The sequence below is a fragment of the Schistocerca gregaria genome, chromosome 5 (genome assembly GCF_023897955.1).
Source record: "Schistocerca gregaria isolate iqSchGreg1 chromosome 5, iqSchGreg1.2, whole genome shotgun sequence".
Lineage (NCBI taxonomy): Eukaryota > Metazoa > Arthropoda > Insecta > Orthoptera > Acrididae > Schistocerca > Schistocerca gregaria.
This window is the reverse complement of record NC_064924.1, coordinates 208503828-208522773: the sequence shown is the minus strand read 5'-3', so window position 1 is coordinate 208522773 and position 18946 is coordinate 208503828. Positions and strand designations below refer to the sequence as shown.

The window sequence follows — 18946 nt, the reverse complement described above, 5'->3', positions numbered from 1 at the left end:
ACAAATTATAAAATGATAATGATGGAGTATTGTTGTCATAATGTGATGGACTTTGTTCAAAAGAATTGATAATTTGGATTTGATTTAAAGTTACATTAACTTGCTTTTGTGGAAATTGCCTGTTTAATCAAAGTTAATCTTTAGCAAAATTATTTGTCACTGTACTAACTATAAGACACATTGATCTTAGAACATGGACATGTATGTCGAAAAATGAAATAACTTTTTTCAGATTATTGCCTCAGCTGATTGGGTTTTTAATCAAGCATGAGAACTTTAATTATTATTTGCATTTTGCTCATACACCGTGAGAGAATTATTTATTAGCATTTTTAGAGTTTGCATTGTAGTCTGGGGTATGGCTCTGGATCTCGGCTATTGAACCGGAAATAGAAATCTTAAAACTATATCCTCTGCAGCAAAAGCTGGCAGCTGTGAAAAAAATGTTATTATAATTGTAGCGGGCTAGTTTTTCACTTCTGCTAATTTTATAAGTTAAGATTGCCAACTAATGCCATCATTGGCTGCAATGGCTGCCACAATTGTTGCGCTTTAAATTACTTCAAGGACAAGGAAGCGGACATGACATAGGGCTCACCTCTTAGAAATTAAAAGTGAATAATATGAAACTAATATATTATCTGATTAAAGATACAGTATTGGTTACATTCAATGGCACTGTATACTCACAATAAGGGCAAGAGAAGGAGTGATAATGGCTAAAATGAGACAAATATAGCTCCTTTTTCATCTATCTGGTCCGTTCTTGTTTCGAGTGTATCTTGTTATTCTCTGCACTCGAAAATGATTCACAATATTTTTATACAATAATAATAATATGCATGTGAGAAAATTGTATCCCGCCTGAGTGGTTAGTGTTCATTTATAGTCTAATATTAAAATGTTTTTTGTTTTTCTTTCACTGTCATTTCCAAGTTACTTGTAATATTTCACTGGGGATGGTACATGACCTAGGTAGACACAGAGAAAGCTGTAATGTCAAAAGGAATTAGTGACAAGTTATGGGGCACATTTGGAATGGTGGCGTTACAAGAAAAGTCAGATTACTCTGTAAACTTATAACCACTCAACTGGTAACTGCAAGAATGTGGATGAGTATGTGAGCAAGTTAAAAATCCTCATCTAAACGACTGAGAAAGATTCAGCTCCAGATTGCCAATGACTGAGTAGGGACATTATTGCCTAAAAAATGTGCACAAGTGATTGTGAGGATAGAAAGCTTGGGCATACTGATTATGAGACACAGCATAGAAGTTAAGATCCTGTATTATGTGAAACGTAAGTCAGTGTACCTAGTCAGTGTACCTTAATTTGGAGAAGGAAACAGCTACAGCTCTTTATTCTAAGAAGGTGCTACAATTTCTGGAAGATGGGTCACATCACATCCCAATGTCACCAAAGTCCAAGTACAAAGGAAAAAGGGTGTGATGCAAATAGTCCATGGAGAAGGACTGCTGATCAAGGTAAGGCACTCTCTATTTATTACACTTATGGAGTAATGAGTAATAGAAAACCAAAATGGATATTAGATTCAGGAGCATCAGTGAATATTATTAGTGACAAAACAAGAATTTGTGGTGCTACTAATGAAACTTGTATGGGCATATCCACAGTGGATGATACTAAGTTACAGTGTTCGATTCCTGGAAAGTTGATCTTAAGATAACTGTAAATGGAGAATGAAAGAATGTTACAGCACAGGGTATTTACTATCTAAATTGTATTGCAACTAACTTGTTATCTTAATATGAAATAGTCAAGAAGGGAAATAGAGTAACCATTAATATAAAGGGAGCACAAATACACTCCTGGAAATGGAAAAAGAACACATTGACACCGGTGTGTCAGACCCACCATACTTGCTCCAGACACTACGAGAGGCTGTACATGCAATGATCACATGCACGGCACAGTAGACACATGAGGAACCGCGGTGTTGGCCGTCGAATGGCGCTAGCTGCGCAGCATTTGTGCATCGCCGCCGTCAGTGTCAGCCAGTTTGCCGTGGCATACGGAGCTCCATCGCAGTCTTTGACACTGGTAGCATGCCGCGACAGCGTGAACGTGAACCGTATGCGCAGTTGACGGACTTTGAGCGAGGGCGTATAGTGGGCATGCGGGAGGCCGGGTGGACGTACCGCCGAATTGCTCAACACGTGGGGCGTGAGGTCTCCACAGTACATCGATGTTGTCGCCAGTGGTCGGCGGAAGGTGCACGTGCCCGTCGACCTGGGACCGGACCGCAGCGACACACGGATGCACGCCAAGACCGTAGGATCCTATGCAGTGCCGTAGGGGACCGCACCGCCACTTCCCAGCAAATTAGGGACACTGTTGCTCCTGGGGTATCGGCGAGGACCATTCGCAACCGTCTCCATGAAGCTGGGCTACGGTCCCGCACACCGTTAGGCCGTCTTCCGCTCACACCCCAACATCGTGCAGCCCGCCTCCAGTGGTGTCGCGACAGGCATGAATGGAGGGACGAATGGAGACGTGTCGTCTTCAGCGATGAGAGTCGCTTCTGCCTTGGTGCCAATGATGGTCGTATGCATGTTTGGCGCCGTGCAGGTGAGCGCCACAATCAGGACTGCATACGACCGAGGCACACAGGCCAACACCCGGCATCATGGTGTGGGGAACGATCTCCTACACTGGCCATACACCTCTGGTGATCGTCGAGGGGACACTGAGTAGTGCACGGTACATCCAAACCGTCATCGAACCCATCGTTCTACCATTCCTAGACCGGCAAGGGAACTTGCTGTTCCAACAGGACAATGCACGTCCGCATGTATCCCGTGCCACCCAACGTGCTCTAGAAGGTGTAAGTCAACTAACCTGGCCAGCAAGATTTCCGGATCTGTCCCCCATTGAGCATGTTTGGGACTGGATGAAGCGTCGTCTCATGCAGTCTGCACGTCCAGCACGAACGCTGGTCCAACTGAGGCGCCAGGTGGAAATGGCATGGCAAGCCGTTCCACAGGACTACATCCAGCATCTCTACGATCGTCTCCATGGGAGAATAGCAGCCTGCATTGCTGCGAAAGGTGGATATACACTGTACTAGTGCCGACATTGTGCATGCTCTGTTGCCTGTGTCTATGTGCCTGTGGTTCTGTCAGTGTGATCATGTGATGTATCTGGCCCCAGGAATGTGTCAATAAAGTTTCTCCTTCCTGGGACAATGAATTCACGGTGTTCTTATTTCAATTTCCAGGAGTGTAGTTAACCAATATGGGCAAGTTATAGCTACAGCGACAGATGAAAGGGGAATTTTCATCTTAGATACTGCTAAAGACATAGGTAGAGTTGTAAAACATTCTGTGTACTATGCAACAGGTTTCTTATAGCATAGAAGACTTAGGGCACCGAAACAAAAAAGATATGTAATTATTAAAGGATATGATGGTAACAGAAATGGAAGATGGTGGTAAATAATAAGAAATCTGTGAAATATATGTACAAGGGAAACAGATTATACTTCGCTTTAAGCCTAGCAAAAGGAGAACCACAGACATCTTGCAGATAATACATATGGATGTTTGTGAACTGATGGGGTGTGATTCTATAGGAGGGAGCCATGATTTTATAACCTTTATTGACTACTTTTCAAGATAAAACCGTGTTTATATTTTGAGTTCTAAAGATCAAGTGAGTGATTTGTTTGAGAACTTTCGTAATAAGGTAGAAAGAGAAACTGTAAAGAAGATTAAAACTGTCAGACCTAATAATGGGACAGAATATAATTCAAGTATCTCTCTGCAATAGCAATGGAGATACTATTGAAGACAGTGCTGCTAAAGCAGATTTACTAAACACAGCCTTCCAAAATGCCTTCACAAAAGAAGATGAAGTAAACATTCCAGAATTCGAATCAAGAACAGGTGCCAACATGAGTAACATAGAAGTAAATATTCTTAGAGTAGAGAAGCAACTTAAATCTCTTAATAAAAGCAAGTCTTCTGGTCCAGACTGTATACCAATTAGGTTCCTTTCAGAGTATGCTGACGCAATAGCTCCATACTTAACAATCATATATAACTGTTCTTTCTATGAAACATCCATACCCAAAGACTGAAAAGTTGCAAAGGTCACAATAATATTCAAGAAAGACAGTAGGAGTAATCCACTAAGTGACAGTTCCATATAATGAACATCGATATTGAGCAGGATTTTGGAACATGTATTGTGCTTGAACATTATGAATTACCTTGAAGAAAATGGTGTACCGACAAATAGACAACACTTATTTAGAAAACATCATTCTTGTGAAACACAGCTAGCTCTTTACTTGTATGAAGTGTTGAGTGGTATGGACGAGGGATTTCAAATTGATTCCATATTTCTATATTTCTGGAAGGCTTTTGGCACTGTACCGCACTAGCAGCTTGTAATGAAATTGCGTGCTTATGGAATATCGCCTCCGTTATGTGACACGATTCGTGATGTCCTGTTCGAGAGGTCACAGTTTATAGTAACTAACAGGAAGACATCGAGTGATTTCTCGCTTTCCTCAAGGTAATGTTATAGACCCTTTGCTGTTCCTTATCTGTATAAACGATTTGGGAGACAATATGAGCAGACATCTTAGGGTGTTCGAAGATGACACTGTCGTTTATCGACTAGTTAGGTCATCAGAAGTTCAAAACAAATTGCAAAACGATTTAGAAAAGGTATCTGTATGGTGTGAAAATTGGCAATTTACCCTAAATAACGAAAAGTGTGCGGTCATCCACATGAGTGCTAAAAGAAATCCATTTAACTTCAGCTGCAAGATAAATCAGTCAAATCTAAAGGCTGTAAATTAAACTAAATTTAGGAATTACAATTATGAACAATTTACATTGGAAGGAACACATAAAAAATGTTGTGGAGAAGTCTAACCAAAAACAGCATTGTAGTGCCAGGACACTTAGAAAATGTAAAACATCCATTGAGAAGACTGCCTACACTACACTTGTGTGTCCTCTTTTAGAATAGTACTGCGCAGTGTGGGTTCCTTACCAGATAGGATTAACGGAGTACATCGAAAACGTATCATCGCGAAGTAGGGGAGCGAGTGCCACTGAAATGATACAGGATTTGGGATGGACTTTTTCGTTGTGGAGCAATCTTCTCACAAAGTTCCAATCAGCAACTTTCTCCTCTGAATTCAAAAATAATTTGTTGAAGCCAAACTACATAGTGAGAAACCATCACCATAATAAAATGAGGGAAATCAGAGATAGTGTGGAAAGACATAGCTGTGAGTTCTTTCTGTGCACTATACGAGATTGGAATAATAGAGAATTGTGAAGGTAGTTTGATGAACCCTCTGCCAGACACTTAAATGTGATTTGCAGAATAATCATGTAGATGTAGATACAAAACCACCATCGGATACTGTCTGTACCAGAATGGAGTAGCAGAGAGAGTAAATAGGACTATTGTTCAAAACGCAAGAAATATGTTAACTGATGCTGGTGTGATAAACCTTTTGCATTTCCTTTATGTTTTCGTCTTCTTTAAAGGCAAAGAGCGAAAATGAAGCGGTAGCCCATCATAGAGCCTATGCCTACCGTCATGTATTTTTTGACTTTCAGTTGTTAAAAAACAGAAGATTTTTTCTGGTACCAGTAGGAGGAAGGAAGGATTCGCGCTCAGCTAGTGAACGAGTGAGAAGTACGCCATTTTAGCGAGTAATTGTAGACCGCCATTTTGGGGTCGCTATGAATAAGTGAGGAGTATTTATTTCATATGTGGACCGTTTAGAAAAATAAAGTATTGTTTTATTAACAGAAAGGTCGTCTGAGTTGTTATTTCAAATACTACAGTAATTACAATAACTGAAGCCCACCTGTGTACTTTGGAAAATTACGAAGATCCGATAAGCTTAATGGGACACGGTCAAGACTTCAATGGTGAACACAGTGACCAAACGTAGCGTTATAAAGAATGGCAAGCACGAATCTACAGTGGAGAAAGAAACTACTTCGCCCTGCAAAATAATATGAACTAAAACGAACTTATTTCCAGGCATAGCTCAGCTTATTGTGCTTGTCATTCATGCCGAAAAATTAATCTCATTAATTCCATACAGTTAAAAAGCTACGCATTTCAACATTTTATTATCATCTATTCCATTATTTTATTATATTATACTGGGTTACCTAAATGTTTTTAATCAGATGTGGTATCGACAGCTGTGTATTTGATCAATCGATGGTCTGCCAGAGGGATAACAAATAGAACCCCCTATGAGGTATGGACGGGGTAGAAGCCGTACACAAGAACTCAAAAGTTTTTTTGGTTACAAGGTTATGGTACAGATCCTGAAACAGTTAAATGGAAACAGGGATCCCAATTCCTAAAAATATGTTTTTGTAGGGTTTTACTCAAAGGGTTACCTGACTCATGAATCCTACGAATAAGAACTGCCTAGTAGAGACGTTGTTTTTCTTGAAGATAACAAAAACGAAATAAAAGAGAATCATCAAGAGAGTGCAAACACTTCATTATCGTCGTCAAGTCCATGAAATACAAATTCTAGGAAAGAAACAGAAAACGAAGATGAGGAAGGAAAAGATGGCAACGAACACATACATACATTCTTTGAAGATGAAGTTTTAAAGTATCAAGAAGAGGAAGAAAATATTTTGATACATTCTTCTCGTGTATCTAAACCTAAAGCATACACTGATTATGAAATGTTTGTAGCCCAACCATTTAATGTTGGATCTACAACAATTGAAGAGGCTATGAGCCCTCTGAATTATCAACAATAGAGGGAAACTATGGAAAGAGAATTAAGAGTCATTTTATGAAACTGGGTCGAAATGCCAGAAAGGAAAAAAACCGTTACAGTCATGATGGGCGTTTAACATAAACAACCTTGAAAGAGCAACACGAAAATGTAAAGCATGACTTGTAGTCAAGGGATGTTCACAGAAAGAAAGGATAGATTACAGAGAAACGTTTTCGCCACTGGTAAAATATGAATCACTTAGACACATTTTAGCCCTAGCAACGAAATAAGGTTTACTAATTCACCAAATGGATGTGAAGACAGTTAATGAAATAGAAAATTAAATGAAGAAATGGATGTGATCCCACCAGAAGAAGCTAGAAAAACTCTTCTAGTTAAAGAAAAGTATTAATGGATTGAAACAGAGTGGCCATTGCTTGAGCAGATGTTTGCATGAAACCTTTCTAAAGATGGATATGAAACAATAGATCCTGGTCTCTATTATAGAAGAAGCAAATAAGAGGTCACAACAATGGCTATGTGACTGGTTGATTTATTGCTTCTAACTAAAGATGAAGACGAACAATTTTAAAAGATAATTTAAAAACAAGTTTAACATACATGACTTGAGAGAGATGAAGCAATACTTGGGTATCAAGATTTTTAAAAACAGGAAGGTAGAAGAGTTATGCATAGACCAGTCGTCTTAAAGGAAGAAAATGTTGAAAAAGTTTGGCATGAGTTACTGTAAACCCAATTCACTGATGGAACCAGGAATCAAGTTAACAAGCAACGAGTAAGGTATTTCGTGAATGAAAACTTTTAGAGGCTGTAGGGATTCTTTTATATTTTAACAAACATCAAGCCCTGATATTGCTTTCACCACAAATGTTGTAAGCAGATTCTGAAAAAGCCCAAGAGAGAAACAATGGAGAGCTGTTACAAGAATTTTTAGATGTCTCAAAGGCAAAACAGACTATAAATTGTGGTATTGATAAGAAGAAAATGTAAAACTGAAGGGCTATAGTGATGCTTATATGAAAAGTGAATTGGACAGCAGACATTCCACTACTGGATGTTGTCTTAGATTAATAGGAGGACTTATATCCTGGTTCTATAAGAGACTGAAAACAGTAGCCTTGAGCACTGTAGAAACTGAATGGCTTAGTCACACATAATTCAAGAAGCATTGTGGATCAGGACTCTAAAAATCGTATATCACCAAATATCAGTATGGAAACCATCAAGATATTCTGTAACAAAAAATGAGCAATAAACTTAGCCAAAAATAATGTCACTAGTGCCAGAACCCAAGACACTGATATACATCTTCATTTTATAAGCGATAACATAGAGCAAGGGATGCTGAAGTAGACTATTTGTGTCCAGAAGAGATGGTGGCTGATCTACTAATCGAACCCTAGAAGAAGGAGAAATTTCGGAATATAGTGAGACAATATGGTTTGACTTGTGAAAGTGACAACGGAAACATCTGTTCAAATGGAATTTGGGTATATATGAACAATATATCCTCTATGTGAATGTGTGTGTGGCAAAGTGTACTGCAAGGAGTGTAATAGACCTCTATGCCCATGCTTTGTATACTCTGTGGCATTACCTTAACGATGTACTCTAATGCATTCTTTTATGTAATTATGGATGATGAAATATACCTACATTGTTCGTGTTTTGGAATAGTTATTTCGCCATGCTGGTTCCAAGAAAACTTCTTTTTTTCAGAAATGTTTTTTCTTGCTATTGGCGATCTGAGTTTTATATCCTCTCTAATGCAGCCATAGACGTTATTTTATTGCATAGACAACAAAACTCATTTACTACTATTAAGATTCTATATCCTCATTTACCTCTCTCTTCAATGCCTGATTGAATTCGGGCGCATTACGTTACTCTTGTTTTATTTGAGCTGACAATTATCTCATAACCTCTTTTCAAGACACTATACAGACTGCTGAACTGCTCTTTCAAGTCCTTTCCTGTCTCTGACAGAATTATAGTATCATTGGCAAACTATAAAATTTTTATTTCGTTTTAATGATCTTTAATTCCCTTTTCAAATTGTTGCTCACTGTACAGATTGAACAGCATCAGAGAAAGGCAACCACATTTCCCTGTTATTGTATTCCTTTCATGTCCTCCAACACTTATGATTCAAATAAACTTTTGTTGCACACATTTTATCCCTGTTCCCTTCAAAATGTCATAGAATATATTCCAGTCAACATTGTCAAAACATTTCTGTTTGACTGCAACAATTATTAATATAGTTTTACCTTTCATCAGTCTGCCTTCAGAATTAAATCGTAGGACCAACATTACTTTCCATATCTATACAGGATAAAATTAAAGCAATAGCAGCCCTCGGTTGCAAAAAAAAGTCCTTAGACCTAGGTTTCAGCACTGCTATGAGTGTCTTCATCAGAATTAAAACACTCAAACTGGCCTATAACATAGTTATAGAACAGTGCTAACTAAAAGTACAAAAAGGAAGCATTACTCACATGTCATGAATGTCTTAAAATATCAAATGTCTTAAAATATCAAATATATATATATATATATATATATATATATATATATATATTGCTCTAGTTTTACTTTCTAATTGGTGGCTGACCAATAATTTTGCTTGTAATGGGAAACAAACAAACTCTTTCTGTCGATGCTAGGTGTGGTAAAAAGCAGTGAGAAGCAGTACTTGTTTTTTTGGCTAACACAAGCTACACATTGCAATAACGAAATCTCAAATATCTACCGAAACAACAGAGAAAATGCGCCTGACAACCAATAGGAGAGACACCTGGTATACTTTGGTTAACAGAATCTGCAATGTATGTTAGCAAAATAGCTCTACATGCAATCATGAAAGAAAAAATGACAATAAATTCATGTCTGGGATGCCAGAAGATCTGATTATGAGAAAAGTATCCTTCATAATGGAACAAAATTATACAGTCACCATCCTAACAACATCAAATTGATAAAGAAAGAAAAGCTGTTCAAAAATCTGAAATCACTTTTAATGGACCAAATTTTTCACCCTGTAAATGAATTTCTCACACAATATAGAGGAGCACCATAATGTACAATTTACAATTACTAGTCATGTTATAGTCGTCATATGTGTTGTCAGGAGTAAAAAATGACAATAAACTCATGTCTGGGGTGCCAGAAGATCTGATTATGAGAAAAGTATCCTTCATAATGGAACGAAATTATACAGTCACCATCCTAACAACATCACATTGATAAAGAAAGAAAAGCTGTTCAAAAATCTGAAATAACTTTTAATGCGCCAAATTTTTTACTCTGTAAATGAATTTCTCACACAATGTAGAGGAGCATCATAATGTACAATTTACAATTACTAGTCATGTTATAGTAGTCATATGTGTTGTCAGGAATAAAAGACCAGACAAATATGCTTCATCGTTGTATAACAGCATGTTACTCATAGCAACATAATAAGATCAACAGCAACTCCTCTAAGAACTTACTTAGCAACACTGATATCATTACATATATATTACGATGTGAAAATGTAATTTACGCTTCCCTTTACATTCTGCAGCATTGTTCATATTTTATTATTGACTCAAAATCTAAACTTAGCCATTTCAATCAATGATTTTATTCTTGATAACATCTTCACAGGTAGACAATTAGTAAAAATGTCTGTTGCTTGATCTTTTACTGAAACATATTTTACATTTATCTTCTTCTCACTGGCATGAGTACTGTATATACCGATAACGTGTTTTAATATGTTTAGAGCTTTTGTAGAGCCCTGTTCCTTTTATGTATTTAAAACTGCGTACATTATCACTGCATACTTTAGTAATTTAACTTTCTTCAATAATTGTAATGTTCTCCAATAAATGATCCAGCTACACTAATGATTTACTTGCCTCACTTGCAGCAATAAATTCAGCTTCCATTGAGAACTGTGTAACACATTTTTGAAGTTTGCTTTTTCACGTTACTGGTCCATCTGAATACTTTATTAAAACTCCACTTGTAGAACTTGTAGCAAACTTTTCACCTGCATGAGCAGCGTCACTAAAAGCTTCTATAACAGAATCCGTTAATGCTCTGAACTGAATTCCATCTTCAATTTTGCCTTTTTGATAGTGAATAATTCATTTTAACCAACTAAAGGTGGGCTTCAGCAGGTGAATGTTGTGCTCATGTAGCAACATTGGCAATGTATGTTAGATTTGTGTCCCCAACGTTAAATATGTGAGAGTACCAATAATCACTCAGTAAGTGTCACTGCTGCAAAGTAGTGTAAATCACCAAGTACACATCCAGTTTCAGTTAGTAATGATACTGGATTTTCATCAGTCATACCATACCTTGACAACACACTTTTGACACATGCAGTCTTATTAATCTTCACACAATTTTCAAATCTTTGGATTTGGAGACCAAGATAGCAATCCACTTTACTTACCACAATATCAAAGTCTTCTTGTAATTAGTTTTGTAACTATGAACCATTCCATCAAATCCCATTATCAGTCCATCATCGACATGAAATAAAAGGGTTCAATGCTCATTAAAATTCATATATGAATCAGCACTGCTCTCCTGTAAATTTTATTTCTTAAGGCACTCTTTCAGCACTCATATCCAGATTTTGCTGCTGTTCAGATCTAATGACATCAACTCCTGGTCACTCACTAAATTTTTCTACAACTAATATAGCATTGTAGCAGATGATATCATCGTTATTATTCAATTTTGTTGAAGACTTCCAGTGCTTGCCAATAGCTACTCTTCTGACTGGCAAATAAACTGATTTCCAAGTACAAAACGTTTGATGTGAGTGCATCTGTTCATCCATACCAGCTCTCCACTATCTTAAGATTTCACCATTTCATCATAGTTCTCTGTAAGTTCCAGCAGCATCATCATCTTTGGTTGCTCAGGTTCATTTGGGTAATAATTTATGTATTGTTCAGGACTCGATGCCCATCTATATTTTCAGCTACATTTAAAGAGTTGTGATTTGCATCTTCAGTAGCTTCACTTTGATTGTGATGATACAGCACTGTAACATTTTCTTGTGATGTTTCCTCATCATTTAAATTACATGGTGTTGCATTTTAAATCATCCACAGTCAAGACATCAACTAACTTGTTAATATCACTCATCAGTGCTGGTTGTAATCTTCCATTTTTGAATTTTACATCTTGGCTAATAGTAACTGAATACCTGTCTGGAAGGAAAACATGATAGCCACAGTTGTCATTGCCAAGTATGCAACCTTTCAAAGGTTTGTCATCGAACTTCTTCCATTTCTGTGCTGAACTCCAGACAAAACATTTTTTCCCTAATCCTTACAGATGACCATAGTAAGTCTTCTTCTTTGTAATTCTATTGGTAGTTCCTATTTAAATCTTTTTGGTCCAGTTCCTTTCAGAGTGTGAGTTGTATCAAGTACAGCTTCACCACACAATGTGTTTGGGATATGCCCAGATGACTGAAGCCAAAAGCCACAAACATACCACCTCACATATAATCCTGTTCTCATATTCAGTAACTTTATTTATCTGTAGTGTATATTGTGTGGTCAGAGAATGTTTCATTCTAACTGTCCTAACATGTCTTTTTACATCACCGTTATGAAACTCCTTGCCACCATTAGTTCACAGTTCTTTCATATTTAGTTGAGCTCATGTTTTCATCACCACAATAAATATTGGCTATTTCTGTTAAAATTCACCTTTTTGTCATAAACATATGTCACTCTGAAACCAAAAATATCATCCTTAAGAACAAGAAAATACCGATAACCAGCTAAATTCTTTTCTTCCACTGGACCAGAGAGATAAGCAATGACTAATTCTGCTGAGTCACTTGATTTATCGACTTCGTTGCCAAGAACTAGGTACTATGTGTACCTGGCATACAATCCTTACAAAATTCGCCATCAGCATTACATCGATACCATGTCCTGTCAAGAATGGCTGTGCATGACGTTTACTCTCCTGAGGAAATCTTTCATGCCACCTTTGAAGATTATCAGTAGCTTCCTTTACAATAGACTTTCTTGCAGAATGACCTTCACTACCAAACGACCAAGTTCATTCTTGTTATCAGATAAAGCAACAGGAATTAGTATGTTGTTTCTATAAAATAGCCATACTTTGCCATAACCTTTGATACTTTGATCAGTGTGTTTATCTCCAGCCTTTTTAACAGTACATAATTTACAGGCACTATCTACAAAGTACCACACATATTGAAAGAATTGTATAGTCCAAATTTTTCCATCAAACATTTCAACATTGGTATGGTCACTTCCAAATGCTTTGATATGCACATTATTCCTAAGACTACCCAGTTACTTTGGCATATAAAAAAGATCGTTCGAAACATACCGAGCTTAAAGGTCCATTACTTGATGTGTAGCACCACTATCACTGCATCATTCGTCACACACTGATATATCTAAGGTTTCAGGTATATCAGATTTCTTGAACATAGTTTTCCCTGGAACTACTGCTGATGATATATTCATAGCTGATAACATCGTAGAATCAGCATGATTGCATTGAACTGATGATCCATCATGACTAGGACAGTCTTGGGATAGATGACCTTCATGTTTGCATTTAAAGCACACTAAAACTGTTTTGGAATCTTTCGAAATATGCCCATTTTTATCACTTCTTCACATCATGTTTACTTGAATTTTGGACATTTTGCTGTGCTGATATCATCTATTGGATTCTGAAATCATTGCAGTTGCTAGATTTGTATCATCTGTTCCTTATATGCACAACTCGTAATTTAAGCATTTTTCTTGTGGTAGATGTACACAAATCAGCTTCGCTTGTTGCTTTATTTAGGGTAGGAATCTTTGTATTCCTGTTTGATATAAAGCAACTTATGCCACAACAAGGCAATATTTTCTGCACATTTACAATCACAGATATTGTGCAACTTTCCCTATATATATATATATATATATATATATATATATATATATATATATATATATATATATATATATCCCCATGTGGCAAATCAAAGTTACTGTTTTATATCTAATGACAAAACGAAACCTTTCTTTGCTTTGTGATTCGAATTCATCCAGTTAGCTGATTTTTCAACATAATCTTCAGAATTTAGTTGTGGTTTGATGAAAATATCACTTACCACATCATAAACTGCCTCACATTTCACTATAGCTTTTGTGGGAATATCTATTGCTGCCCATTTCTCTCCATCAGTTAATTTTTTGATTTGTTATTTTTATTCAATTATGATGTTTCTCCTTGTCCGCATGTGCCAACCGAAATACTTTCCCTCTTCGTTGTCTTCTTTTATACTTGTAAAGACGTGCAATGGCTTCATTAACTGTCCACATTGATGTGATGTAACATCATAAGTTGTCTGACTGAATTTGTCATTTCCTAGATAACCTTATTAAACTACACACCTAAACAATTGATCAAATCAGTGTTTGGCAGAATCACACCCACCTGCTACCACGTCAAGAACAAAATACTTATTTAATGAGCAACATAAGCAAAGATTTATATAATGTTTATTATCAACAACTGTAGTCATCTCAACCTAACAGCAATAAGACCTCAGCTAGGAACTAACAGGGAAACACTTATATTAGTCACATGCAATAATATATGAACCTGTAATTTGTGCATTCCTTTACATGAAGGGTAAATTGCACTAACGTTATTATATACACATAATTTTCTGTTATTAATGACCTCTATCTGGATAGGATGTCACAGACCCACTACAAAATAAATAAATATACAGACCTATCGGCACCTACCTTTTTTAGAATGGGAGTTTTTCTGCTTCTAGTCTGATGGTATCTCATCTGCCTAAGTGTCTTGTGTGCTGGGTGTAATAGAGGAGCCACAGTACTGTAAAGTGGGGTGAAGTGATACAGTTTGCAAATTAAAAACATATTAACACATATAAAATTTTTATAATTTATTTAAACCAATGGCTGATTAGATCTATGTTAGGATATCTGTCAATATAATCCCTTTTAATTTTCTTATTTTCTTTACCTGTTATTTTTTTATACAGCCCCTTGTATCACTTCACCCCAGGTAAGGGGATGAAGTGGCTGCTGTATCATGTTCTAACAGTGCCGGGGTAAACTGAAACACGTAGCACGTTTTTAAAAAACTATTTACCCACAAAAAAATTAGAAAATCCTTTTTGGAAATTGAAGGCGACCATAGCAAAAAATTGTTGGATTTGGAAGACACGCAATAACTTCATGAGGGTATACGATACTTGACTTCTTACCATACAAAACTGTCTCTATGGCATCTATACTGTTTTAGAAAACTTACTTCTATAATCCTATTACTACCACTGTTGGTTTCTGACTTGCGAACAGTATAACTTGTCCTTTTCTGTTATTTGGTTTTTTAGTTTTACAAGCAAAAAGTTTCCTACAGTGTGAGTCATGTAATCAACTTCTCTGGTTGGCTCAACTACTTCAGTTTCTTTCTAACTTTCTTCTGGGGCAGCCATATAGTATCCTTCATTTTCGTCATTGCTGTCCTGAAATGTCACTATCTCTTCTTCTGATTCTGGTTCATCTTTTCTAACGTTCTTGACACCTCTTCCTGTTTCAGTGTGGAGCTTTTCCATTAGCCTGGTTCTCGGCATTGTTTTTTTTTTCTTCAATACCAACAAGATTTGCATCCAGTTCTGTGTTAGGCAGCGGATTCAGTGTTCAACATGTTGTATTGTAGGGCGGGCAACCACAGCCAAACTATGATATTTTTTCAAAGAAAATTACTCACTGGTTGTATGAATGATTTTTATTAAATCTGCGGCCAGTTTCACAGTACTTAGTGGTACATCCTCAGGCAACCTGTACAAAAAATAATATAATAAGAGCTCATACAAACTATTCGATCCCCCAATTCTGAAGATGCACTGATAAGTGGTGCGAAACTGGTCACAGATTAAATAAAAATCATTCATACAGCCAGTGCGGAATTTTCTTTAAAAAAAAAGATTCAGTATTTCCTGACAATCTAATGGAGCAATGCCCTTTTTTCTGAAACCACTTCTAATGTTGTCTCCACAATTTTTATTCAGCTCTTCAATGAGTTTATTCAACATAGGTGGAAAATGTATATTTGTCAGAGAGCCTCGGTTACCCTCATTTCTCCATATTTGGAGGAGTGATCTCCACTTACTTTTCAAAGGCCTAAAAAGGCCACATCAGAGGCTGGGCCAGATGAGTCAAGTGTTTTGGGAGCATTGTAAGTGTGATTCCATCACCTCCATAAAATGTCAAAACAGCTTCACAAAAATGGCTTGACAAATTGTGACCAATGAAAAATCTTAGTTTGTGCTGTTTCTGCAGGTAAGGCAAAGCTATTGTAAAATACCAGTCCTCAAAATGTTTTTTGGTCAAACCAGCCACTCTTTGTACACCCATAACATGTGTCCTTAGGCTCTCCAATGCGCCATGAGTCATACAGATTTTCAACTTTGTAAACAACATAAATTGTTAGCAATTAAATATCACCATTGCAAGCAAAGATCAAGCTTGTTGCTGATTTTGCGAAGTCAATTACTTTTTCAGGGTGCTTTTGACCCCTTCTAGAAATAATTTTTTTGTTTCAAGGATCATCTGTGAAATTTGTCTCTTCATAGTTTACGATACTGCAAGACTCTACACCACAAAGTATTTCTTCAAGATTGTCAAAATAATCATTCATTGTTTATGTAGAAATGCCCACTCTGGCCCTTTTGATATTTTGTCTCATTCTTGAGCTAAGCTGCTCTTCGTGTCTCGTCAGAGAGGAAATGACCCAGTCTTCACCTGGTAGATTATTTTCGAACTTCGTTACTGTCCTGCCTTGTTTGCCCAAATATACTTTAAGAACAACATGCAAATCTATATATGTTAATGGAAAACCTCTTTCTCTGAGAAGAATAATTTTATCTGAAAATTAAAAATGTTTAAATAATGTGGTATGTTTGTCTTATTAGATGATTTAATAGTAGTATATCACACTTGGCCTAGATGGGTTCTGCCTAAAGATGGTATCTACAATGCTGACACTGGTAGTGGTACTGTGATTATCTACAATAATTGTTAATAACTTGGAATGAAACCGCTACTGTATGTGGTGTACTGTACATAATTGTTGCCAACATTATAGAACCTACCATTCAAAATATACTCTTCCACATAACTCAAAGTTTTCTGCCCACTGTGAGACTTTTGATGGATGTTTTTGGATTTTCAATATATCTTCATCTTGTCTATGCTATACGTTTCTGAAGCAGCATGCAAAGTTAATTTTCCTTTCTTTACATCATTCACAACTTCATCTAAATCATCAGCATTGTACTGATTTTGTCGCAGGGGGCCTTTTGTAAAACCTGGGCATCTTTTTCTAGCCAAAAAAATGAATTGCATAGAATTTACATTCAGTGGGGTCAAGTGATACATGTACCACTTGACCCCAGGCAAGACAATTTTTTAAAAAAAATTATTTTTAGAAAACGTATTTTAAATATGTAATAACAATAGCAAGTTAATGATCTTAGATATATTCCTTATCTTTTACGAGAAATTCAGCTTTATTCAAATGTAGGATTTGTGTTAGTTGAATAACGTTGCCAGTACCTTAAAAAAAGCATAACATAACCTGTCAAAGTAAATAATACAACTGAGCAAAAAATTGGTGAGAAAAAACAGTTGACTGTTGCAGGCTTTGGAACAGACCTCGATGGTCATAGAAACATAATTGTTGCCAACATTTACTTTGAGTTGCTAATACACTGACATATTACAACAAATGTTGCATTTTGACTCAGTTTACCCCATCATATCACTTCACCCCAGATTACGGTAGTTTCCCCTAATCATCTGAATAATTCTGGAAGACTGTTGCTTACACCAGATTCTTTCAACTTAGATGTTTGTGTGTTATGTCACATTATTCTTGCGGTATGGTGTCTCCTTCATGTGGTTCATTTACTTCCTTAAGTTATCTTCTACAATACTGCCTTAAAATGTTTTCCCCTCCCATAAGACTTCAACATATTCTTTCCACTTTTCAACCTTCCCTTCTTTTGAAAGTACTGGCCTGCCTCCAAACTTTTGATATCCTACATGTGCTATTATTTTATCCCAAGATCTCTCCAATTTTCTTATAGGTGTTATCTGTTTTTTTCTCACAGTCTTGTATGTTTCAACACACTTGCATTTCTTCCATGACTATTCCTCCTTGGCCATTTTGCACTTGCTGCGAATCTCATTTATGAGACATCTGTATTCCCCCTTTGCTGTTACATCCAGTGAATTTTTTTCGTGTTGTGTCCCTTTCGACAACGTAATTCAGTATCTTATGTTACAGCTCATATTTCTACAGACTGCACCCTTGTAAACTTTCACTAACAGTGCTTTTTTAAGCTTAGCCATGCTCCATCTCCTTAATTTCTTACATTTATGCATTTTACAGTTATAATATGCAGTTCATAAGCAACAAATCCCCATCCATGCCAGGGAATGTTTTGTTGTGTAAAATCTAGTTTCGAGATCTCTCGGTGTCCCCAGGGTTCTTCCACGTTTACAAAATGCTTTTGTTATTCTCAAACCAAGTAATAAAATATTTTAACTCCTAAAATGTGTTATACATGTTTAGAAAAATAAGTGTTCCATTAAGGAATCTTTTTATTTATATCGTGAAATCGATTTCCTTACCAGTTCCAGCAGTTGGTGGTACTTAGATTTACGTTGCCGCGTTCTCTGGTTGTGATCAAACGAACGTGCCGACGTTGCCAAATGTATCGAAAGTTGAATTTAGTGGCGCCTGTAGACCACGTGTGTTGAAAACATGGAAGAAACAGGTATGAAGGATGTTCATTGCAACTCCATTTATTTTACAATTATGTTTTTGTTGTAGCTATGTGAGGAATATTTTGTTAGGATTGTAATTCGCAGATAATAGGTTAAGTTAGTTGTAGCTTCACGCAGGAAGTCTTATGTTTTACTCGTTTTAAAAGTTGTAGAAGTTAATGAAATAAGTGGATATGCCTAAAGCTGATGTTAATCTTGATATATTTTCTAAATTATACATTGCTAGATCGGTATTTGTATTGCTTTAGTTTGTGTTTGTGTTCGCCGGTTTTTGTTTACATTCTGTGAGAACGTG

At 36.6% G+C, this 18946-nt stretch overlaps 1 protein-coding gene across 1 annotated transcript in view; it reads left to right on the top strand.

Annotated features, from left to right (window-relative positions):
- The first annotated feature begins 18515 nt into the window (after positions 1-18515).
- The window catches only part of LOC126272345 (H/ACA ribonucleoprotein complex subunit 4), a 68252-nt gene continuing 67821 nt past the window's right edge, over positions 18516-18946 (top strand). The window contains exon 1 of the mRNA XM_049975143.1: positions 18516-18641. Within this exon, the coding sequence (XP_049831100.1) occupies positions 18629-18641 (13 nt within the window). The 5' untranslated portion in view covers positions 18516-18628. The remainder of the gene's footprint in view (positions 18642-18946) is intronic.